At 34.2% G+C, this 26,421-nt stretch overlaps 1 protein-coding gene across 1 annotated transcript in view; it reads left to right on the top strand.

Annotated features, from left to right (window-relative positions):
- Gba1b (Glucocerebrosidase 1b) overlaps nucleotides 1-24,246 on the top strand; it is a 47,837-nt gene extending 23,591 nt beyond the window's left edge. The window contains exons 6-10 of the mRNA XM_089101854.1: nucleotides 5,752-5,989; nucleotides 7,625-7,769; nucleotides 13,173-13,252; nucleotides 17,553-17,830; nucleotides 24,112-24,246. Coding sequence (XP_088957980.1) covers nucleotides 5,752-5,989; nucleotides 7,625-7,769; nucleotides 13,173-13,252; nucleotides 17,553-17,830; nucleotides 24,112-24,211 — 841 coding nt within the window. The 3' untranslated portion in view covers nucleotides 24,212-24,246. The remainder of the gene's footprint in view (nucleotides 1-5,751; nucleotides 5,990-7,624; nucleotides 7,770-13,172; nucleotides 13,253-17,552; nucleotides 17,831-24,111) is intronic.
- The last annotated feature ends 2,175 nt before the right edge of the window (nucleotides 24,247-26,421 follow it).

Genomic DNA, 26,421 nt, shown 5'->3' with positions numbered 1-26,421 from the left:
GTGGGCGGGGGGTACAATCGCCCTCCGATCGCTTTTGACTATTCATAAGGTCACAAGCCCCCTTAATTCCCAATCTAATGAACTGTTTTGAAGTTTTTACGACAACCTTTTCTATAAAAACCCTATATGCCCCCAGAGTATAACTTATAACCTTTTCCCTAAAAGTTGTAGGGAGTTTGTCATCCTCAAAGACATAATTTGTGGACCTTTCAACGACGTTGAACAAGATGGCCATCTCAAAATTTGGATTGAATGTGTTCGGGGAAATGGAGGGCGTGAGAGGGGGATTAGTGGTTTTCCAATCACTTTCAACTATTAAAAAGGGCACTAGCCCTTTCAATTTCTAATCGAATGAGCCCATTTTGAAGTCTTTACTACAACGCTTTCTATAAAAACTTTATATGCCCCCAGGGCAAAACTTACAACCCTTGCCCGGAGGGGTGGGGGGGGGGGGAGCTGTCATCCTCAAAGACATAATTTACAGAACTTTAAACTACGTTGGACAAAATGGCTATCTCAAAATTTTGATAGGAGGTGTTTGTGCATATAATGGGCGTGATAGGGGGATTAGTTGCCCTTCAATTACTTTCGACTATTAAAATGGCACTAGCCCTTTCAATTTCGAATCGAATGATGTCTTTTGCAAGTTTCTACTACAACACTTTTTATAAATCCTTATATGCCCCCAGCACATAACTTAAAACCCTTATTCTAAGGGTTGTGGCGGGGGTTGTCATCCTCGAAGACTAATTTCCAAAAATTTCAACTATATTGAAAAATGGCTATCTCAAAATTTTGATTGGATGTTTTTGAAGAAATGTTGAGGGTGAGAGGGGGGTTAGTTGCCCTCCAATCAGTTTCTTATATTAAAAAAGGCGCTAGCCCTTTCAATTTTCAATCGAATGGGCCGTTTTTGAAGTTTCTACGACAATCTTTTCTATTAAAACCTTATATGCCCCCAGGGCATAACTTACAACCCTTACCCTGAGGGCTGAGGGGTGGGGGGGGGGTTCATCTTCAAATTCCTAATTTCCAGAAATTTCAAATACGTTGAACAAATTTGCTATCTCAAAATTTTGATATGATGCGTTTGGGTAAATGGTAGGTGTGAGAGGGGGGTTAGTTGCACTAGAATCACTTTAAACTTTTAATTATGGCACTAGCCCTTTCAATTTCCAATTGAATGAGCCCTTTTTGATGATTCTACGACAACTCTATCTATTAAAACCTTATCTGCCCCAGGGCATAACTTACAACCCTTGCTTTGAGGGGTTTGGGGATCTTTCATCCTCAAAGACATAATTTCCAGATTTTTCAACTACGTTGAAAAAAACGGCTATCTCAAAATTCTGATTGATTGTGTTTTGGGAAATGGTAGGCTTGAGAGGGGGGTAAGTTGCCCTTCCATCATGTTTGACTATTAAAGAGGGCACTAGCCCTTTCAATTTCCAATTGAATGAGCCCTTTTTGAAGTTTCTACGGCAACACTTTCTATAAAAACCTTATAAACCCCCAGGGCATAACTCACAACCCTTGCCCTGAGGGCTCTGAGGGGGTTATCATCCTCAAAGACCTAATTTCCAGAACTTTCAACTACGTTGAATAAAATTGCTATCTGACAATTTTGATTGGATGTGTTTGTGGAAATGGTAGGCGTGAGAAGGGGGTTAGTTGCCCTCAAATCTCTTTTTACTATTAAAAAGGACACTAACCCTTTCGATTTCCAATTGAATGAGCCCTTTTTAAAGGTTCAACGACAAACCTTTCTATTAAAACCTTGTATGCCCCCAGGGCATAACCTACAACCCCTGCCCTGAGGACTCTTAGACGGTTATCATACTCAAAGACCTAATTTCCTGAACTTTCAACTACGTTTAAAAAAATAGCTATCTCAAAATTTTGATTGGATGTGTTTGTGGAAATCGTTGGCCTGAGAGGGGGGTTAGTTGCCCTCCAATCACTTTCTAATATTAAAAAGGACACTAGCCCTTTCAATTGCCAATCGAAATAGCCATTTTTGAAGTTTCTACGACAACCATTTTTTCTAAAAACCTTATATTCACCCAGGCCATAACTTACAACCCTTGCCCTGAGGGTTAGGGGAGAGGGTTGTAATCCTCAAAGACACAATTTCCATAGCTTTCAATTACATTGAACAAAATGGCTATCTAAAAATTTTAATTGGATATTTTGGGGAAATGGTGGGCGTGAGAGAGGGGTTAATTGCTCTCCAATCAGTTTCGACTATTATTAACGCTTTCTGTAAGAACCTTATAAGCCCCCAGGGCATAAGTTACATCTCTTGCCCTTAATGCTGTGGAAGAAGTGTCCTCCTCAAAGTCATAATTTCCAGATATTTCAACTACGTTAAACAAAATGACTATCTCAAAATTTTGTTTGGATGTGTTTGGGGAAATGGGGGGCGTGGAAGGTGTGTTAGTTGCCCTCCGATTACTCAGCTATTAAAAAGGGCATAAACACTTCCAATTTCCAATCGAATGAGCCATTTAAGAAGTTTCTACGACGACTCCTTCGATACGAAGTGCCCTGGTCTAAAACCAGCCAAAAATACATTGTGCCAACATCGTTCTTTGCTTAGGCAGTGCTATAGCGCTGCCTATAATAAGTGAGGAAAGATTTATAACTGTGGTTTTAATTCAGGGAAATTTATTGTTCAAAATCTATGGAAGACATTTTTTTCAATTTATTCAATGAAAATACCAAAAAAGGTAATTTTTAATAAAAATACCAAAAAAGGTACTTTTCAAAATCTAGGAAGAGGACAAACAAAAGAGGGGGTCAAGCCCCAGTCCCCACTGAAGCCACCGTATACCTGAAGAGTTGACCCACTTTGGGTAAAAATGTACAATTAATTTTATGGAGGCTAGCAGATTTTCCTAGAATTTTATAAGCCATGTTCAAGTAATTTTTTTTAATTTCTTTTCTTTTACTGATTATGCAGTTTTGTTTTCTGAAGAACTTGTCAGAAGGGAATCTACCAGCCTCTGTGCAGGGGCACAACTAAGGAAAATGGATAGGGGGACTCTTCCCCGTGAAGTCCCAAAGTACCTTGGAATTAGCTAATGTTTTGAGTTTTTAATCTATGTGAATCTATACGTTTTTCGTTTAACCTAGCTCATGTGTCAGCACACTGGACAATTTTGTCTGCACATTACATATATCCCCCCCCCCCACTAAACTCAAAACTCAAGCTACACACCTGGCTGGGTGTCCCAATTTTTGTTAAATAAAAATCGGAAATTTTACGGAGATGGAGAGCTTTTATCAGAATATGATTCTGGGACTATTTTAATTTTTCAGTTTTAGTTTTAAAGATTCAATTTGATTGCAAGTTTTGTTTTACTTATATACGTAGCTTGCTGAGGAGGGCTCTTAATTATAGAGCCGAAATATTCCTAACGTTAAAACGGTTCCCCGCTCTTAAGTAAATTCCCTGCTGTTTTATATGTTGTTTTTATTATGGAAAGGCAGTGTAGTCTTCGGCATTATTTTAATCAGAATACCTATTGCACTCACCCAGCGTTTAACCGGGTAACCAAAAAGAAACCAGTTGAAAAGAGTAAATTCTGTAAAATACAAAATTTTAATGTGAATGAATATTCCCCTGACTTGCTAGGCCTGGGATTTTGCTTTTTTTTTTTTTTTTTTTTGCTTTTGTTTACATTTTCCATCTTTTGACAGAACTGTGTAAGTTTGATATTATTTGTATTTATATTTTGCAGTGCGCGACAACTAATAAATTATTGATAATAATTGTTTCTTAGTCAACATATACATTTTTCAGAACCTAAAAGAAAACTCATTCGAGAATAGTAAAGAGTAAAGTTCAGTTTTAACTTTGATAGAGCACTGTTTCGAAAATTGATCAATATTTTGCACTTTTTTTTACTTTTATTATCGAATTTTCAACGTTCGAGATAATTCTAGTGCTTTACTGTCATTTCATTATTTTAATTTCAAAGCATAAATATATTTATATATATTTTACAATATGTATATATTTATAACCCTTCAATTTATAATATTCATATTTTTTTTATATTAGGCTTACTGTATATTGCTGCATCCAAGTAAAGAGCGAAATTCAGTCCGTTAGTAACCGGGAATAAAATGACGTGTTTGCAAAGAAACGGTTTGGTTCAAACAATTTGATAATTATTACAAAGAAAGTATTAAAAGATACAGATTTGGAGGTATTGACAAAATTGTGAGGATTTTAGGAAGTAGCGATGGGAATGGCGGCAAATTCAGATGCAAATCTCACTATTTTCATTGTTGGAAACCATCAATCGAAGGATTATAGTCTCCCATCTTGATACAAAAAAAAATGGTATTTTAGCATTAAATAGCGCTGGCATACCCCGCCAATGGGCAATTCTTTTGGATGGAAAGTCATGGAGATGATTAACTTGCGTTCAATAAGCTTATTTCAATATGATTTTGTAATTATTAGTGGTCAATAACCGATTCCAAGTATTGAATTGCGTTCAAAAGCACCTATTTGAATTTATTGCAATTAAATATTTGCTTATTGTGCTTCAGAGCTCAATAAGTTGCAATGTGTCCTTTAAAGATAAAAAATTCTTAGAAACGTTATTTTTTAGTATAAACTAACAATATGTTTGGTCAGTTTCAAATCTTCTACAGGTCTGCAAGATTTATCGGATTCTTTTTTCGCTTGTTTAGATATTCATGATGTTTGAACCGTGTTCAAAAAAGCACAATAATGGCGTGTATTGGAATAAATTAAAATTAATTGGAATAAACTCAGTTAAACGTGGGGTAGGGATCGATACTAAGGCAGAGTTTTCTATTCATGCACTTTTATACACTTGGCACTACTGGCGTCACTATACATGCGGTGCTACTGATAGCGCCACGATGAAATTATCTTTTTGCTATTTTGTGCTACAGGACACCAATTTTGATCCAACACATTTGCTAAGAAAATTATCCAGATTTCTACAGTGTATTGTGATTGAAAATTTGTTATAGCCAATTGGTTCAACGTTAATAAAAAAAACTTTTTCTTCAACTTTAAACTACCTGATGATGTACTTGCGATTCACAATCACTTCTAAGGGTTTCATTCCTGATCTCCGTTTGAATACACCAGCAATCCTTTCACTTCTTTGTTTTTTTTTCAAGTTTCAGCAGACCTTATTTCTCCCTCCCTTCTCAAAATCTTCGATAAACCACTGAGTTTCATTGAAAGATACAAAACCGGATTCCTTGAAGTATTCTTATTGCCTATTTTGAAACTTGACAATAGTTTCAACATAAAAACTTCATATTTTTGCTGGTAAAGATTATGTTAAGCTATTTTTCTTATTTCGTAACTTCAAAATAAGGTCCAAACCTGGTGGTGATGATCTTCTTTTCAAGGCCCTTCAGGCAGGAAGTTCAATAGGGGGATAGGGGCCAGCCATCCTGTGTTCTGGCATAAGCTTCCTGCTTACCTTCCCTAGATTTCTCGAGGTGCCCATTTAGAGCTGCGTCGACTCTGGCTGAGCCTACAAAGTCACGCCACTGACCCCCGTTCCAAACAAAATAACTGGCCACGCCCGAAATCAAACCTGTGCTCCTTGGTCAAAGGATTCACAACCCAGGACGCCAACCACTTAGCTAGGACGGCTCACTGGGTCTTGGTTAGTTAGTCGTTGCAGTTTAGTATTCCATGCGCCATATGTATCAATCTAATTTTGCATCAATCTGATTGTTTTCTTATAGATTTTTGGATTCTTATAAGTCCTATGGTATCGATTTTTGGGGCTTAACTGCACAAAATGAGCCTGCAGATGGAATGATACCTGACTTCCCTTTCAACTGTATGGGCTGGACAGCGGAATCACAAAGAGACTGGATTTCTGACCATCTTGGGCCAACTCTTGAAGCTCAGGGATACAGCGATGTAAAGCTCATGATTATGGATGATCAGAGATTAGCCTTGCCAAAATGGCCTGAAATTGTAAGTCATATTCCTACGGCTCGAGACCTAATCTCCGAGATTTGGGGATAGAATAAGTAATTTCGGGGCTGAATAGTTTTTGCTATTGATTAGTGGGATAGTTGACTATTATTGATAATTATTGATAAGCATTATAAGTACGTATCTGAGTCAGGTGCTATGCTTGTCAGTGTAATCTGGTTCAGGTAGAGGATAGTGAGATCAACCGACCCTAAGCCTAGAGCTTGATAGAGCTAAGTCAAACATCCCTTGGTAGGACTAATAATCCCTGGGATGGGCTCCATCCACCTCATAAGGTCGAAGTCATCTTTTTATAATGGAGTATTTGGTTTATCAAAATAGTGTATTTGTAATGGAGAAATTGCTCACTAGTATCACAAATGATTGTCATTGTCAACGATGAGTGTCATTTTTTCATCACTACTTATTAGGGCTGTTAAGGTTATTAGGCCTACTACTGCATAAAGAGTGACACGTGGCCTATATTAATCCTAATTTTATTGTATATACTCTATCTTAATATCTAATATTACTGAGTTTTGAAAATTTTGTTCCTTTTTTACTGTTTTTAAAGCTATTTTTGTATTACAGCATGTAGATTAGAATGTTTAATAGCGCTGCGTTTATTTTTACTGTTTTTCAACGCTGCTTACGTTTTAACTGTGTATACATTCCACTACTTACTAATGCTGACCTACTTCAAATGCTGATAAATATTCTTCAAATCCTCCGTCAATGTACAAGGCATCTTGCATACGAAAATTCGCTTCAATGCATTCATTTGAAAACTCCAACCAATTCTTACTCCCTTATTACTACTCAAACCACAAATTCTTGATGACAACTAGTCACCTGTAAGAGTTTCGCTAAATGTTAGATTCCTGCTAAAATGTTACATATTCTTGCCACTAGATTAAGTAATCTCTATGCTTTTAATTTTCTGCAAAAAAAAAAAAAATCAGAATCGGTAACCCGGAAATAAATCAGCGGAGTAACGACCCATAACAGAGAGGCATGAAAACACTGCCTTAATAAATTTATACCATTCCTTTTAAAACCCGTTCATGTCTGAATCCATCTATTATCAACGTTGAATTGTAGGCCTTTGCTTGCTGCATGTGGACACTGTTCGCTCCTTAGGGACACCCTGGACGGTCAATCATTTTGATCAAAAGTTTCCGTCAATCAATTGGTTAAAGCATGATTGACCGTCTAGGAACCTGTTTGATGCTTGAGTCAAGCGTTGATGGTGATTGATTTTAAGTTTGAATGAGTCAATCGGTTCCTAGACGGTCAATCATGCTTTAACCAATTGATTGACGGAATCTTTTGATCAAGATTATTGACCGTCTAGATGGTCCTTTAATCCAAAGTCAGTTGATATGATTTAAGTAAGACAATTAGATGTGTTTTTGAAAGAGGGAAAATGCCTCAAAGACGGACCAGCGAAATTGAACCTACAAGCTGAGCATATCTGATAAGATAATATTTGAATTTTCAATGCCCTAGCTTAGATCACAAAAAATCGAGCTTTTCCTACTACGAAGCTTTTCTGTGAGTTTTTATCTTTCTTTCCAACTTTATGATATAGCTTCTACCAAAAAATCTTAATTATTTATTTTAACCGTTTCTTAGGTATTAAATGGCACCTCTGCCGCAAAATATGTAGATGGTATTGGCGTTCATTGGTATACTGATGCAATAATTCCACCAGGTGTACTGGATCTAACTAACGATCAATTTCCTGATTATTTTATTCTTGGGACAGAAGCCTGTGAGGGTAGATATGTATTTTATTATAAATTTATAATTTCATAAATAGAATACAAGAGAGTGTTTTTTTTTCTGTGGTATAGCCCAAAATAGCAAGGTTTCCAAGATTTTCTGATGCTCCGTCCAAAAGTTCAGTTTCTATTTACTGTTTTTTTTTGTTAATGTTTAGGGATTTTACTGTATTTAGATTTCACTATTTAATAGTGCTGGGTTAAAATTTCGTTTCTATACTGTTTTTTAAAATGTTTGCAAGTTTCTTTTATTTATAGTATTTTAATGTTTGATAGTAGCCTACAGTGTTTTGAAAATACTGTTTTTTTATTGTTTTCCAGCCGTTTACTGTTTTACTGCATGTACTTTTGAATTTTTAATAGTACTGCATTTATTTTTATTGTTTTTCAACGCTGCTTATGTTTTTACGAGTAGATTTCACTATTTAGTAGTGCTGCCTTTGAATTTTTAACATAATTTTTTTTTAAACTGTCCACTTTTATTGTAAGCTTATGTTAATGTTTGATACTGTTGCGTTTAAAATTATATTTTTTTATGTTTGTATTCAAAGTCTATTTCTCGTTACATGTGGTTGTAAATTTCCCAAAAATAGAAAAATAGAAAACTTTCCAGAAAATTTTTGCAAATACCGTTCTAAAGCAGTTACATATCTGCAGACTAACTTAGATGCGGTTTATTTTGCTAGTAACTTTAGATAATATCTAAGCAATGTATAAGCTTAATATACCAGTGCTTCAGTACAAACCATATGAGCAGTTTTACGCGTCTCAGTTTTTTTTTTTTTAAACACATCCAAGTTTAATATAATACACAACAAAGATAAAGTTGAAAAAAAATTTCTCTGAGCAACCTACATTAGATACATCATCGTCAGGCATACGTGTTGTAGATCCCCCTATCAAGCGAGAGGTTTGATAATCTCATAACGATAAAGGTTCTTCAGGGCCTTTGATGGCGTATAGGGCGTCGATAACTGTCAACATTTCAGTTGTGGTTCTTTTTTTCTCCTGGAGAGGTTGCAAGTCTGTCTCTCAACCTTGCTGTTGACGCCCAATATACTTATTTAATCATAATTCTCCTATCTTTATTGTTTTCAATGAAGTCCACACCTCCCGAAAAACCCTCAACCCCTTCCCTCGTTGTACCAACCCATATATGACGTACTGAAGGAGTTTGATAGATGTGGTTTCTTTTGCTTCATGGGAATATTAATTAACTTTGAAGTCATACAAAAACGTAAATAATGTGAGATTACGTACCGGTTTCAACCGGTTACGTACCGGTTTATCTGGTCAATCAATGATACGAAAGATTCGATCATTCGCGGATTGTGCTTAGATATATATATATATATATATATATATATAATTTTTTTTTTTTTTTTTTTTTTGTGTGCATGTATATTTTATGATTTAATTCCATATCTAAAATCTGTTGTATTTTTTTACTGGAAAATTAGAAACGCCCCCAGTTTTAGGACGACTTTTTGAGCTTGAAAATAACCTGTTAGATGTTTTGAGCATTATTAATAATTCTATTGGACATGTCAATAGTGATTTGACCACAATGAACCACGCAGTAATAAGTAAATATGTTTCTAGTCTGAGGAAGGCTGTCAAGTGGGATGGATATTTTTCAGTGCTCCAGTTGAATATTCAGGGTCTTTGTTCTTCAATTGACCATCTAAAACAGATTGTTTCTGATGGGCTACCTGACATTGTTGGTTTATGTGAGACTTTTTTAGATTCTAAAAATGATATGCTTTTGGATTTGCAAGGTTATAAAATGGAACGACTGAATCGACAAAAGATGGCCAAGAGTGGTCTTGCTTTGTATATTTCTAATAATCTCCCATATTCTCTTAGAATGGAATTATCCAGAAATATCGAAGGTGTCTTTGAGTCACTTTTCGTAGATATTAAATGTGGAGGTAAGGACTTAATTGTTGGTACGTATTATATATCGTTCTCCTAGTGGCTCTATTCCACTGTTTCTACACACACTTAATGATCTACTGGATACCATCCTAAAACAGTCGACCGAATTGATTATTATGGGAGATTTTAATATAAACTTGATGGATATAAAGTCTTCCGTATCTTTGGATTTTCTGTCGTCCATGCTTGCCGCAGGTACTTTACCTTCTGTATGTATCCCATCTCGCATAACCGAGAGTACGTCATCTCTGATAGACAATATTTTCTGTACGGCTACCTTGATCCAAAATTGTGTTTTAGTGAGTGACATTTCCGATCATTTCCCTGTTTACTGTAGATACTGTTTTGATAAACTGACTATTGAGAGGACTTGTGAGTCTGGTAAGAGGCCTTTTAGGTTTGGTGAAGTGGAATTGATGCTTCTTTTTTTGCAGAAATTTCTTGGGGTGGTTTTGAGAGTGATTCTGACTTTTGTAATTTATTTGATACTTTTTATGACTATATTAAAGATGCTGTTCTTGATATTTGTTCTGTTTCTCCTTCTAATCGTAAGTCTAAGAATACTTTTCCTCTAAATCCTTGGATGACCCCTGGTCTCCTTAGGAGTTGTAGGAGAAAAAATGATCTCTGGAGGGCCTTTAAGTCTGCTAGCCCTTCAATGAAAGCTATCTGCTTTCAGCGATTTAAAATTTATAGGAATATTTATAATTCTGTTTGTCGAAAGGCCAAGTCCCAGTATTATTTTAATTGTTTTGCAGATTGTGGTAAAGATATACGAAAACTTGGCAGGTTATGAATTCTGTGCTTAGGCCCTCTTTTCATTCTCCATCAGCCCCTTCTTTTTTGGATCTTGATGGCAAAATCATCGAAGGTGAACTGAATGTTCAAGATGCATTTACTTCATATTTTGCGAATATTGGTAAAAGGACCGCTTCGGCTGTTGGTTCTTCTCCGTCAGGATTCAACTTCAGGTCTTATCTTGGGCCACCTTGTATGAAGTCAATGTTTTTGGAACCAGTGACGGAGAAAGAAATTGCTAAAATTGTTATGGGATTGAAAAATTGTTCGTCGTCTGGCCCTGATAATATTCCTACTAAAGTAATTAAGTTCATACTTCCTTCCATTATTTATCCCTCAACAAAACTTTTTAACCTCTCCTTTCAGCATGGTATTTTCCCGAGTAGTCTCAAGCGTGCTCGAGTCATCATATTATATAAGGGGGGGGGGGGCACGAAAATATCCAGCCAACTATCGGCCAATTTCTTTGTTGTCTGTACTTAGCAAAATATTTGAGAAGGCGATGCTTTCTCGTCTTAATCATTTTCTTGCTTCTAAAGATGTTTTTTACGATTTTCAATTTGGTTTTAGAGCGAATCATTCTACTGAGCATGCTTGTGCGGTTCTACTGAATTATCGTCACTCTGCCATGGACTCCCTTTTGATTTCTGTTGCTTTGCTTTTGGATGTTCGTAAAACCTTTGATTCTTTAACCCACAGTGTTCTATTTAAACTTTCTCATTTTGGCGTAAGAGGTAGTGCGTATTATTGGTTCAAGTCTTCCTTGTCTGGTAGAATAATTTCTGTTGATCCATTTTTTCGCTCACCATCAAGTGTTGACCAGGGGGTCCCTCAAGGGTCAATTTTAGAGCCATTACTGTTTTTAATGTATATAAATGACCTAATTTTTGCAGTTAGAAATAAAATTCCTCTTTATTGCTGTCGTCTATGTCATCCAACAGTCTCCCTTACCCATAATTATAGTTTGCATACCTCGGATTCTCTTGTTACTTTTGCCGATGATTCCACCCTTATTACTTCTGGGAGAACAGAGGATGAGGTTCGTACAAAGTTAGTGGACCTTTTTGAGAGAGTTTCAATTTGGTTTGATGCTAAGTTTCTTGCCTTAAATGTTTCTAAAACTACTTTTTTAGTTTTTTCTCGTATATCCCAGGTTTGCCCTCAATTATCTGAAATTCATATATCCAAAGGCTTTATTAGTAGACCAAAAGATGGCCATGTCCGTTTCCTAGGTATCCTCCTAGATGTAAATTTATCTTTCAAACACCATATTGATTTGATTAAAATGAAGGTATGCAGAAACCTCGGTATTCTAAGAAAACTAAAGCATATCTTTCCAGGACCAATTCTAAGAATTCTATTTCATAGCTTAATTCATTCTTATGTTTCTTATTGTTCATTCATATGGATGTCTACTTTCCCTTCTTTTCTCAAACCGCTTTCGAATATTTGTGATAAAGCTATAAATCTTATCCAGGATGTAAATCGTTCGGCAACTAAACCGTTACTTGATATTAAAAAACTGTATATTCTTTCCTGTGCGTCTTTCGCTTTTCTTCAGCTCCATGGTGATATTCCTAGGTCCCTTAGATTTACGTCTTCTTTTGTATCTGATCGGTCAAATTATCAACTCCATAGTTCTCTAAATATCCAAATTCCCCATACACCAACAATAAGATCCGATTTTAATCCTCTTGTTGCGTGTCATTTGACATGGAACACCCTTCCCGATTCGGCTCGAGAATGCCACTCGTTTGGCACCTTCAAAAGACTAGTAAAAAATATTTGTTTTCATGTGATTAATTTTCTTTACTTTTTCCTGCTGCCAATAGTTTTTTCATTTTTTTTTTATTTATTTTTTTAAATTTTTTTTTTAGATGTTGTGATTCACCGTAGTTTGATAAAGTTTATTTAGTGAACCGTGCTTGTTTTTTTTTTTTTTTTTTTTTTTTTTTTTTTTTATGAAGCCAATGCTTCACATGTTAAAAGTTCAAATGTTTATGTCTATATGTTTAAATATTAATGTTATGTCTATATTGTTTAAATCTTAAGCGTTTAAATGTTTAATGTTTATTTGATATCTTCATAATCCCCCTCCTACAGGCCATGGAGCCTTTGTGGGGTTTTTTAGATTGTTATGTAATTATTTTACTGATATATGGAAAATAAACCTATCTATCTATCTATATATCTATTTTGTTATACCACTTTTCAGTTGATAAGTCAACTGAACTTCTTCATAAACAGGAAATAAAAAACTTAGTAATAATAATAATGATAAAGTAAAATCAGTAGGTTTGGTGTACTACATTTCTAAAATACTTAATACTGAATGTTCGGATATCTTCTGATATCTGAATAATATATTTAAGAATTTTTTTATTACGATATATTCAGATAAATTTACCCTTCAAACGGAGGGAAGCTGCTACCTAACGCTAAAGTATTAAGTATTTTGTTGTAGAAAATTTCTAACTATAAACACTTTTTATTTTTGCTCAACATATTTGTACAAGTATACAAGTTTATACCTATAAGCGCGAATCATACATTCATATAAAGATATACAGCTACTACATGGAAGTAATTTAAGAGCCCCCTCCCCTTGTTTCATAAAATATAGGTCTTAGTACGAAAGTTTAGTCTCCTTTTCTTTTATTAAGGAGCGAATCCGTTGAATCCAGAAAAGGTTACACTTGGATCCTGGGAGCGGGGAGAAAGCTATTTTCAAGATATTATTACGGTAAGCTATTTTACGGTATGCTTTATGAATAATAGTGTCGTACAATTTGGTTTAAGAGGTGCTATCCTAGTTTTATACAGACAAAGTGTGTTATGTCTCCCGATTAAGGCTTTTGCCCCTTGGTAGAATTTGATGCTTATTTTGAAAAACTATCTTTCACAAGTTCCAATGGGCTGGATTTGTATTTTGAAGAAAAAAAGAAGTAGAAAATTGAAGTAAATTGAAAAGAAGGTAAAACAATCGAGACCAATAAAAGGGTTTAAACTAAAATGTGTCGAAAAAATACATAAACACATAATAGGGTCCTAACAATGAATTTGACAGAAGTTTGATTGTGTATATCAGTAATGATTTTCATTTTTATTGTTTAGTCAGAATGACATTGAACCTACCTATCACCCAGAATCAAAGGGTGAAATAATTTAGTACAAATAAAACTAATTGAATAAATATGTCAATTTATCTATCTGTAATTTTGTATATTGAAGTTTATATATCCGACCAAAGTCACTTTGGAACAATATTAATGATTAAATAACTAATTTCAATACATTAATTAATGGAAAAAATTATAATAAATAATTCCAGTTGAAGCTCAACTGGTTATTCTATATTTTTATTCTATATTCAGTTATTTCTATATTGCGATATTGGTATGAGATTTCTTATGTGCGTATTAAGTGTCTGTCACATATTTCCGATCTGGTAGCTTTTAAGTAGGCCCTAGACAGTCAATCGTTATGATCAAAATTTTCCATCAATTGATTGACGTGTACTTTAATCAACCTTCAATCGACCCTTCAATCAGCCCTTCAATCTCGACCAAATCTAATGTAACACACCGCTTTTAGTCGAAATTACTGAGTCATTCAAAATGTCTATCAATCGCTCTCAACGCTTGAATCAAGTGCCACATAGGTTCTTAGACGGTCAATCATGCTTGAGTCAATCGATTGACGCAAGAATTTGATCAAAATGATTGACCGTCCAAGGTCTCCTTTAGGAAAAGAGCCTCCTTTATCTCCTTGTATACTTAAATATGCCATGGCTGCTTGTCTGAAGCATATGTCTCGTTCTATATTTTTTCGTGATACTGGTTTCAGCTATATTGCCTATGCTAATGATGTCCATTTATTTAGTTTTTCTCGTCGAGGATTGGCACAGAATATCCATAAATTTTTGTCTCTTCTTAGTGACAATAGACTATGTTTAAATATGGAAAAGTGTAAGTTTCTGCGCTTTAATAGTAGAATTTCTCCACTAAATCTTGTTTCGATATCATTACTTTGTTCGGATAAAATCAAAGGGTTTAGAAAATCATTTTTCCGGTCAATTTCTTAAGCCTGCTGACAGTTGGTTCCTAATGCATCAAAAAATATTCGTGTTTCATATGGTAAGATATCTGTAAAAAGAGGAGGTTATAACCACAAGAGTATAGCTTGGCTTTACAATAGTTTCTGTTCTCCAGCAGTAAATTTCCTATCTGGATTCCATCATCTACTAAGGAAAAAAGATCTACGGAGACTTAGAAGTGGTTACCTTAGATATTGTAAATATCTGATGTATCTAACCGGCCCTTTCAAACATAGAAATACTGTATCTCGTTATGGTATTATTGATGGTTGCGCGTGACTGGCCAATGTGGCATCCAATACGATGACGATTACTAATAATTGTTGTATTTGTCACTGACACCTGATTTGGTTTTCCATCGTGATACTGGTTAAATTTGTTTTTGTTTGCTTTCTTAATAATGATAGTGTTGTTAGTTTGTTCTTTCATATTTTTCACTACTCCGCGGTGTCACTTTTTATATTCATTTGTGTGTTATATGTAAATATATAAAATATTGTTTTATCCAATGTAGTTAATTGGTGAAACTTCATTAGCCAATTTTTTCCAATCAAATGGGCTTAGAATTTTACTTTAGCTCAAAAGCAAATGGTTAAACCGATTAGCATGAGTAAGCCGATTGGGTTAATTTTGCCCAAATGGTCCCACCAACCGGTTATATTTGTATTCAGTTTGGAAATGCTTGTAAATCTTGTTGGCCAGTTCCTATATTTTTTATTAGAAGTTCCTATAATTTCCAGTCTCTACAATTTCAGTCTCGATTCCTGGAAACGAAATTGGGACTTTTCCAATTTCACTTTGGAAAAGTGAATTACTATTCCGGGAAATACTTCCTGGAATGAAGTTCCAGTTGATATAATTTTTTTACTGTACAACCAAAGTGACCATTTTTATGAGTTCTGAAGTAATTCACAAACAAGTGTAGATTATTCTAAGTATTTTTCTTTCGTGTAATGGTTCTGGAGTAATTTTTTCTATTAATCTGCTTTGATACTACTAAATCTTGCTTGCTGTCTTTTATTTCACCTGTTTTATTTTATTATTTTTTACTTATAAAAATTCCGTTTTTAAGAAAGTAATGTGGTAATCCAGGTTAATCGTTGCTATGATTGATCAAAACCAAATAAAATTATGCCAAATGGCTTTCATATATCTAAAAACAGAAAATTAAATTTCCTGTGTTTCTGGGGCTGACGGTTCTATCTATGGCTGGGAATCCAGAAAAAAGGATAAGAAAAGATGAGAATGAAATAAAAAGAGAAGAATGAGAGATGAGAAGAAGAGGGGAAAACACACAAACACTATGGAAATAAAATGGCGAACAGCCGTCTAGCACTAATTTTTACCCGCCGAAAACCAAGCCAGGGCATAGTGGCATGCGTAATAAACAATTTAAACATGCGTATTTCTAACTTAACTCAGAGATATAAACTGTACGGGGAAAAACATCCAGAAATTAAAATTTTTCGACGATTTTTCTAAGGACACCAAATGAGAACCCAGTAATATAAAAAGTATAGGAAATATACAAAATTAAACTTGTATAGTGATAATTTTTTCAATCATTTTCTCCCGAAATTAAAATTTAAAATTTTATCTCAATCTTGGGATGCAGTCTTTTAACATTTGTTAGTATCACTGCACCTACTACTGTTCTACTGCTGCTGAAACAATTTATAACAACAAAAATAATAGATAAATAAAACGAAAAACAAAAGTAAATGGCAATTTTAAAATTACAAAACAAAAGCCAACAAAGATTACCCTCAGGTTTGTCAGTGTCAAATCATAATATTTTCGAGTCAGTTTTTAATTTAAGTGTTTAGCTAAATACAGTGCTTCAATGAAGTGGGCAATTTTTCTATTTAATATGCGGATTCTTACTACTCAAAACATTTTTAAATCCCCATATTGTCATGAAAGCTGCCGCTGCTTGTGCAAACTTTTTGTAAAAAAAATTCAAACATAGTCCTAATAGAAAAACAGAAGGACTAATTACCAAACAGTCAGTTGACTAAAAACAATTTGCTCTTTTTATTGGCTTACGTTTTCACATAGAAGAATCAATCACGTAGCAGTTAGCATTTTCTTCTTTGACTTTTTTAAGTTTTCACCTGCTATTACCAGAAACTGCATAACGGCACATCAACTTCCTTTATGTCAAAATCCGAATCCCCAATTTTCCTCGTTAAAAGATATATATGGTTGTTTAAGTTTACGCTTAACCATTTTAAGCCATCAGATTTCATTTTCGCTGTCCTTGTAAATTTAAGAATAGGAGCCCTAAACACCAGTTTTGTATATATGTATATATATATATATATATATATATATATATATATATATATATATATATATATATATATATATATATATATATATATATATATATATATATATATATATATATATATATATATATATATATATATATATATATATATATATATATATATATATATATGAAAAAATTAATACAGTAAATAAACATTTATAGGGCCTTGAAAAATAGGTGGGGCTAGGAAAGTGCATAACAGTAGTTTACTGGAAATTTCACAGTTAATACATAATAAATGTCATTTCTCTTCTTTCCTCTTGCAGGATTTGAACCACTGGGTTCGTATATATATATATATATATTTATATATATATATATATATATATATATATATATATATATATATATATATATATATATATATATATATATATATATATATATATATATATATATATATATATATATATATATATATATATATATATATATATATATATATATATATATATATATAAATATATATATATATGGAAAAATTTATACAGTACATAAACATTTATAGGGCCTTGAAAAATAGGTGGGGCTAGGAAAGTGCATAACAGTAGTTTACTGGAAATTTCACAGTTAATACATAATAAATGTAATTTCTCTTCTTTCCTCTTGCAGGATTTGAACCACTGGGTTCGTGGATGGACAGACTGGAATGTTGCTCTTGACAGGCGCGGTGGCCCAAACTGGGCTGAGAACTTTGTAGATTCTCCTATTATTGTCGATAAAACAAAAGATGAATTTTATCGACAGCCGATGTTCTACGCAATGGCTCACGTTTCTAAGTTTGTTCTTCCTGGTTCCAGAAGAGTAGATGTCCGACAGTATGGATCAGGCCTAAAGGTTTTTGCTGGTGAGAGGCCAGATTCAGCTATTGTGCTCCTAATAATGAACAGGTAAGTGGGGGGTAAATACTTTTTCAAATTTACAACAAGATATAAGCGCCTAATCAGAGAGTTGGTGTTGAACCTTGATATGCTTTAGAGGAATTGATTTTACTTTCTTTTTTGCTTGTTTTAGTTTTTGTTTAAATTATATTTCGTATAAAATAAATGTTGATGATGATGAACCTAAGAGAACCTACGATTTTGTATCTTTTCAGTGTAATGCACTATTTTATGTCGCACATGTGATATGCCTAATAACACATGACCTTAAATGTTATGCCTAAAGGTCATATACAATTTTTACTCAAGTAGTGATAGGGGCAATACAACAGAGAGCACGCCATACTTGGGCACTAAATATTGACTGCATACCCTTATTTGTGAACTAAAGATTGAACAATCCAATTTGGGTCATTGAACTACTTAGAGACAGGTATCAAAATTTCTGTCAGAATTTGATTAGCATATATTACACCTTCACAAGTCAAATGATCAAAGTACAAAAAAGCGAAGACAGTTTAAATAAACAATTTTATTTGATTTCAAATAGAACTAATTGAATTTAGGATATAAAATATTTTTAGTATTGGAGTATGCACAAAGTAGAAACTAACAAAGTCGTATACATTACAAACAATGATACGACAGCCCTTCGTCATCAATGATCAAACCTCCAAGGGCTCTAATACTCCTCCCCCTAAATTTTTGCCCCCCCTCATTTTGTTATAATAATTGTTTTGAAAAAAAAATTGAACTATTTTAAACTTTTTTTATCATAGAAAATTTTTCAACTTTTTTTTATGTCTTAAAATGACAGGAAATATACTTAAAACAAAAAGAAATCACATTTAATATTTTCAAAACACGAAATCAGAATGATATAGATATATTAGTCGTGATTTTTAGTATTAGAAAAATAATTTTTGTAGTAACACTTTTCTTTTTTGGGCTTAGAAATTATTCAGCTTATATATGAAGCTTTACCAGTGGTACTCTATGGCTGCTTATCGACACTACATAGTTTATTGTATATTTTCAATTAGTATTTTTTGTACATTGGAAAGATAAAGACTTCTAATTTTAAATTTAATGTAAAAAAGAGTAAAGATGAAATATTCGAAGAAAGTGTGTGCACAGGATAAAGTCATCTTTGCATTGAATGCTGACAAAGACAAATATTTGACCTATGAGACAAGCAATAATGGAATTCTTCATTGAAAAAATATGCGTGCGTTGTCATGACAGTGAGAGTTTAGATGTCTTTAGACTACCGAAACCATTCAACATTGTTGATAGCGGATATATGAGAGTATCATTTTTCAGAGATGATAGTGCTCAAGTAGAATGCAAACATAAAATAATCGTCGATGATGGGGGAAAACTTCTTGCTAGTGTTGGTGGTAACATGTTACCTTTTGATAGATCCTATTATAACCGTTCTGGTATTAGCATTGAAATGAAAGCAAAGAGAAAAAAAGACCTACTGCTGCACGAATTTCATCAACCATATCTTGTCTACGTGACATAGCTGTTACCTGTGTAAAAATAATGTGATAAAAGACAATGAAATCATAGGCAAAATGAAAAGGACATTGGCAGACAATATAAATAATGGATTCAAAGATGAATCGATGGAAAACAAAGCGCATGTTCATCTTATTACTACCGTTGATCATGAACCTACAGATATAGTCAATGAACCCTATAATACAAATGTTGAAACGCTTATTGAACCTGTAGCTGAATCCATGTTAAAACTTGTGTATGACACCAAAATGAAACCCATTGGCATACAATATCACTAATGAGTATAAAAATAAATTTATGTAAAATAAAACGCATGAGAACATAATTATAACCATTGATTATACAGCAGCAACTATAGTTAATGAAGCCAATGACAGCAAAGACCAAACACTCATTAAACCTGTAGCTGACACCGGAGTAAAAATTGTGAATAACTCAAATGAATTAATGATTATTATACTGGTTACGAACTAATAGAAGAGAATAGCTACACTATGAAGAGAGAACATGATGAATTATTTAATGGGACGGATTCAAAATGTCCAAAATTGTTCAATGATATTAATAATGTATAATAATGTATGTAAACACAAGGACAGATATACAGACATATAAACATCTGCTTAGATACATAGGCATAGAGAGAAAGAGGCAAAAAACACACAGAGACAGACACAAAATCACACAAAGACAGACATAGAGATAAGCAAACATCCGTTCAAGAACACAGGCATAGAGAAAAAGAGGCAAAAATACCTACAAAACACATAAGCAGACATAAAATCACACAAAGACCCACATAGAGGCAAGCAAACATCCGCTCAAACACACAGGCACAGAGAGAGACAGAGAGGCAATAGACATACAAACAGCACAAACATTTTCTCAGATACAAAGACATAGAAAGAGAGGCAAAAATACATAAAAACGCACAGAGCCAGACACAAAGTCACACAAAGACAGACATAGAGACAAGCAAACATCTGCCCATTAACACAGGCATAGAGACAGAGAAGCAAAAATACCTACAATCTGTGCAAAATCATCAAGAAGCAAAAATTCAAGAAAATAGTAGATGAAAGCACAAACTTGTGTAACAAAATGAGCCTGGTTTTAAGAGTGAGGATCTGCTCTACTTCATGGCCCTTTGTCCCGAATTACAGGATTTAAGGAAAGAATTATTTTTTGATAATGTGGGGACAAGTGAGTGGTTGGTTTCAGTAATGGGATCAAAAAATTCTGGGACAATAAGAATGATAGCAAAATATATAAAATTGGGTATATCACATAGAGATAGATCTTTGTAAAAGGGAAGGGGTGAGTATTGGAATTATTGCTGTATTTGTGTAAGTTGGGTTCTAGTTTGTTATTTTTGGACCCATGGCCCTTGATTGATGTGACATACATCTATCTGTGTATGTTAGTTTAATGGTATTATATAATATATTGTGTTCTTGTTTTGTTTTGTAATTTTGCGTGGTTATTGTCATGTAGGCTACTATACTTTGCTGTGAGTGTTATAATCATGTGCTATTATTTTGTAGGATTTTCCATTTTTTGCCATGGCCCAAAGCGGCTTTTATCGCAATAAATATATATCTATCTATATCTATCTATCTATAGTTGTTATTGTTCCCCATCTTGATCTGAACTGGTTAATCTAGTGTTGGTCGATAAGACAGTTTTCCTATAAGAGACTCTTTCTCGAGATTTATAAAAGTTCAGCAATATACAGCCGAAGGTATGTGCCGGGCTATAACTAAACTACTTTTTCAAGAAATTGGAGCTCCAAAAGCAAACCTAATAGGATTTTCCGCAGACAATGCGTCGGTTATAATGGGGGGAAAAGTTGGTGTTTATGCGAAGCTGTCAGAAGACTTCTCAAGTTATTTTGTACTTGGTTGTTCATACCATTCCATTCACATATGTACTAGTGCTGCTGGCAAACAATTGCACAAAGAAATTGAAGATTTTTTTCAGGTTATGTACAGTAATATTTGTCACAGCCCAAAAAGGGCTAGTGAGATTTTAGAATTGCAAAAGTAAATGGAATTAAAAGAGCATAGAATTTTGAGATATATAGCAACTTGATGGTTGTCTAGACAAGCCATTGTAGATGGACATTTGGAGCAATGGGATTGCTTGACTTTATTCTTCCGTGCGGAAAATCTTAAAGAGACCAATAAGCCGGGGAAGGCCACTGCCACATTAAAAAATCTGCTGTCAGCGGTTTTAAAGGCTTACTTTGCCTTCCTGGTGCATATTTTGAAGTATATCGAAGAGCTAAACAAGCAATTTCAAGCAAAAGACACCCAGATTCACCTTGTCTATAATCGCTGTTGTGAAGTGTACAAGACAAGCATCCCACATTTTGTTGCCTAGTTATACGAAAGAAAGTGATTCCCGCCTCATAAACCCACATGATACCAACTACTACGTCGATGTCAAGGACGTGGAACTATCTATCTACTGCAGTTTAGTTTAAAAAAGAGTGTAGGAAATTTTTGATCGTTCTCTGTGATAAGATGAGAAAGCGTTTTTTTTTTTCAACTCCAGGTATTCATCGGTTATAAACTTTGATAGGCTTCCTGCACGCTATGCTATGAGAGTAGAGTAAAATCAGCCAAACCTGGCACCGCTTCTGGTTCAGTTTCTGAATTTACTGAGTGACAATGACCTGGAAGATATCGTCCAAGAGTGTAAGATGTTACCCTTAGGCTCTGAGGCTGGTACTTCGATTGAATCAGATCCAGCCGTGTTTTGGAATTGGGTATACAGGCAAAAAGATGTTAATGGGTCAAAGCCTTATTTTCTACTAGGGCGTTTCACTCTAAGCCTATTTTTTCTCCCACAGACTTTCGCTGCTGCTGATTTCTCTCAGCTGTTAATCTGAACAAAACCAGCATTAGAAATCGTCTCTGTTTCACCCCTTGAACGGACTTCTCAGTGCGAAACGGATCGTCTCAAAGAATTGGAAAACATCCTTGAAAATGGTTCTGCATCCAATGTGGAAAAACTGTGGAAGGGGATATGAAAAAGCTGGGCTACAAGAAGAAACAACAGAAAAAATGACCAACTAGCACAAGTGTTCCTCTTTTTTTAATGTTACAGTTTTATTAACTTTATACGGTTTAACCTAATTTCTTGTGAAATATGGTCAATATACTTCTGTTAAATTAATTTAGTTCCAATTAGTAGAATAGATCAAGAACTTATGTAGAATGACCGGTGAATTATGTGTTCAACGAGTAACTCGCTGGTGGGTGACCAAGTCTTATGGCTACCCACCTTATGGGAATCTGTGGTGTTTAGCCACTTTCATGGCGTGATTGCTGATATGTTTTTTTTGAAGGTTCTGGTGCTCGTTACTGAAATTTCAAAATTTCAAAATTTCAAAAGAAAGGATTAATCTCAACTATCAGCTTTGAGAACATTTTCCGAACATTTTACTGAACCTTTTTCTAAAATCCATTTAGCGGTTTGGGACTGCTATTCTGTTAAGCTGAGAAAATCTTTATAAGCATTCATCATATTTCAAGCTATGAGGTTGCTACTGCCTTGGGTTTATTTTTCCTGCTCTTGCTCTAGAACTATTTCTCAGTTTTCAGCTAAATTAATTAAACATAACTACCGACTAGTGTCACAAAGTGACGCGAGCGGCGAATTTTTTACCTACTATTCAGTAGGTACAAATGAATCTCTTGGAACACAACTTTGGTCAGAAAACTGGTACAATTTATCTCAAAACGTTGGCAACGCAGCTGAAGATACGCTCCTCAAGCATTGAAACCTCTGATTGCCTTTTGAAGAGAAATAGTTTCCCTTATTGTCGAATCAGACGACAATTCAATGAGAATTTTTAACTTTCCAAAGAAAGTTCATTTTGAATTCTAATTCATTTCTTGATTGTATCAATGGTTTTTAAACTCACGTTTGTAATTATACAGAGTAAGAAACTCTTGTAAAACCCTAAATTATTAACGATTATAATGTTTATTATAACAATTATTAAATTATTATGTTTATAAATAAACATAAAATGATCATCCTGAAGGCCCTGATCACAAAAAATGTTTTCTTATTTTATTAATATTAAAGAGTTAAAGAGCAATGAAAAGAGATATAGCCAAATAAATTCATATGTTTTAATTTACACCAAGAAGAAATTTGTTTAAGAAGAAATTTGTAAACTGCTACTGATTTTTGGCTTAATGCAGTTAACTTTTTGTTTTCTCAAAATATGCCTGGACTTGCTCCCTTGATGACACCTGCAAATGCAATTATTATCTAAAAATAACCTTCAGTCAAGCGCAAAAAAAAACTTGCGCTTTACTGAAAACTCAAGATTGACGAAACAAAACACGGTCAGGAACAGAAAAGCCCTTAAATACTTTGCGAAAAATCAAAGAATAATTTATAAGTATCTTGATACCCTTTCTTTGACCTCGAAATCATTAAATTTTAGTATACAACTTCAGTACTCTCGAAACTTCAAGTGAGCTCAGTTTTCAGTAAAGCACTAGTTTTTAAAATTTTTAAATTTGGCGAAATATTACGATTCATTTTATTTGAACGATTGCTGCAGATATATAATACCTAAACTGCGAAGTGATTAATTTTTGTTCTTTTTAAGTTTCATCTTCGCTCTTTATTTTCATCATTAAAACTTTTTCTATAATTAATTTCTATAAAGGTGAGGTTGAGCTTATTATTTATGTGAAATTTTTCTATGAGGCTATTAAATTTTAGTTTTATTTTTGAAGGTACAACGAGGTGAAAAAAATCCAGATCGAAGATAGCATCCAAGGAATTCTAGAAATTGATATACCTGCCAAATCAATGCATACATTAGTCTATTTGTGAGTGTTTCCATGTGGCATTATACAAATTATTGAAAATTATCATGCGACTTCTTCCGTACAGAGCAAAATGTATATTATCACTGGCTTTTTGCCATAATTTGGAGACACAAACCAAGAAGTCTCCAGTAAAAATTGTAGGATTTGGTATTACTGGGTATTATTTGTCGTAATTGAGTATGATCTAATATCCTAAGGATTACGTATCAGTTGAAACAAAGGAGTCGGTATTAGTTAAAAAGGAATCAAAATAGTAGCAATGGTTCACAAAATTACTTCCGAAAGATTTAATGGAAATAGAAACTTCTTGAGAGGGTGCAAACAGAAAGGCTATGAATAGATTAGGATGAAAGAGGAGCGTGTGTAGCTGTTTTTATCTCAGGGGCTTTGGTGCTGCAGTGAGTTGTTTAGTAGTGTATAGTAGTAGTTGTTTGCAGTGAATTATTATTAGTAGTAGTAATTCAGAAAGCCTCACTGGTGTCGCAGTTATGGGTTTAACGTACTTCGTAACTTTTGAAGCTTTTTTGGCGCTTCTTTCCATGGTTTCGACTTCGCCTGTGCCACTGAGCTGATACCTGGTCTTAACATAGTATAATTGTGCTAAAACTCACTTAAGCTGTGAAAATATAGGTTGTTTGAAGTAAAATACAAGTGGTAATTTTGACAAGACCTGTGCCACGTCATCTTCAGGTTCGTTGAATTTAAAAAGTTACGCCAGAAAGTCACTAGAAATAATTGATTAAATACTAATTGCCCTGTATAAATTTGATAAATTGGGGTCTAAGCTCACCTTAGTTATGGAAATCCCGTCTTTAAAATGTGAATAGCAAGCAGAAATTTCGATGAAACCTGTGCCAAGTTATGCTCAGGCATTATGAATTTAAAATTTACGCCAACCAGTTTGAGCAAAATGAAAAAAAAAATAGTTAAGAAAGCAAAACTAAAAGCAATTATTGAGTGTTGTATGTTTCTGATTTTTGGTCTTTTTAGTTTTATTTTAGGCACCGCGTAGCCTGTAAGATGAGCTAAAGTAGTATTTTATTATGTTAAATAGTCAGACTAATATTTTACAGAATTTAACTGGTCTCTATGCCGTGTATTTCTCAATGTCTTGATGAATATGGTATGTGCTAAGCTGCCTATTGTGAAATCAATGGCATAGTTGTTCCCCATTATAACCTTCTAAGCTTTTATTGGAATCCAGCGTAGTTGTAGGATGGGGAGAAGATGTGTCGACGAAATATTTACACAAAGATTAATAAACAAGGAGCTTATGATTCATCAGACCTTTTAAGTACTCAATTTTGACGATTATGGAAAGATTTTCGATTCGACTGATCGAAAGGCTTTAGTGAGGGTCTTATGCTTTTATGGTGTAAGAAATAAACATATTATTGTAATTGTATGAAAATAGTGCTGATGCGGCTAAGAAAGGAAGGAAGATTAGTAGTTGGTGGGTTGTGGAACCCAGAGTTAAGAAGGGTCCAATCCCGATTATATGTGTTATTTTTATTAGCTTTGTCCTCACGAACACGCAAAGGCTATAGGAGAACACTGTCACTACACTAAACGAACGGTAAAGTAAACGATCGTTTATTTTAACGCCTGAACCAAGATGGTGTTTTTTTTACCTATATGCATGCTTACCCGCCCATCGTTTTCACCGACTTTTTTTGTCAGGAGTTCAAGAAAGTTCATCTGCTAACGACTGCTGATCTATCTGTGTTGAGAGAGTATGGTTGAATAGAGTGTATCATAATACTTTCGTTTCTGCTTTGTTGGAAGTCATTAATTCCTGGGCTTTGATTGAATTTATTTTACTGGGAGGGGAGAGAGTAATTGTAAAAAAAGAAAAAAGTGCTAGACAATTTGATTAGGAAGGCCCCATAAATTCAAGAAAGTTTTAAGTGTCAGGGGTTGGGCTCAAAATTTGTCCTTGTCTGCGACCCTTAACAAATCAAAGCCTATATATCTTGAATAAAATAATGGGGGCTAATCTTAAATATTTGTCCTAAATTACCTTAATTACCTTACCTTAATTCGCACTTTAGAGCAAATTAAGGTCCATACTGTATCTGTTGTGCTCTGGGTCAATGATGGCAAAAATTCGTCACTGTGTTAGGGCCCAGTGACACGCCATAGGAGAGGTCTGCTGGAGAGATGCAATTTAAGCCCACTCGGTAGCGGTGGCCACAAGGTTGGTATGGCCCGTAA

The sequence above is a fragment of the Artemia sp. Qi Xiang Cuo genome, chromosome 15 (assembly GCF_049724085.1).
Source record: "Artemia sp. Qi Xiang Cuo chromosome 15, ASM4972408v1, whole genome shotgun sequence".
NCBI classification, from domain to species: domain Eukaryota; kingdom Metazoa; phylum Arthropoda; class Branchiopoda; order Anostraca; family Artemiidae; genus Artemia; species Artemia sp. Qi Xiang Cuo.
Note: the sequence above shows the minus strand (reverse complement) of the source record. Positions and strands in the feature narration are given on the sequence as shown.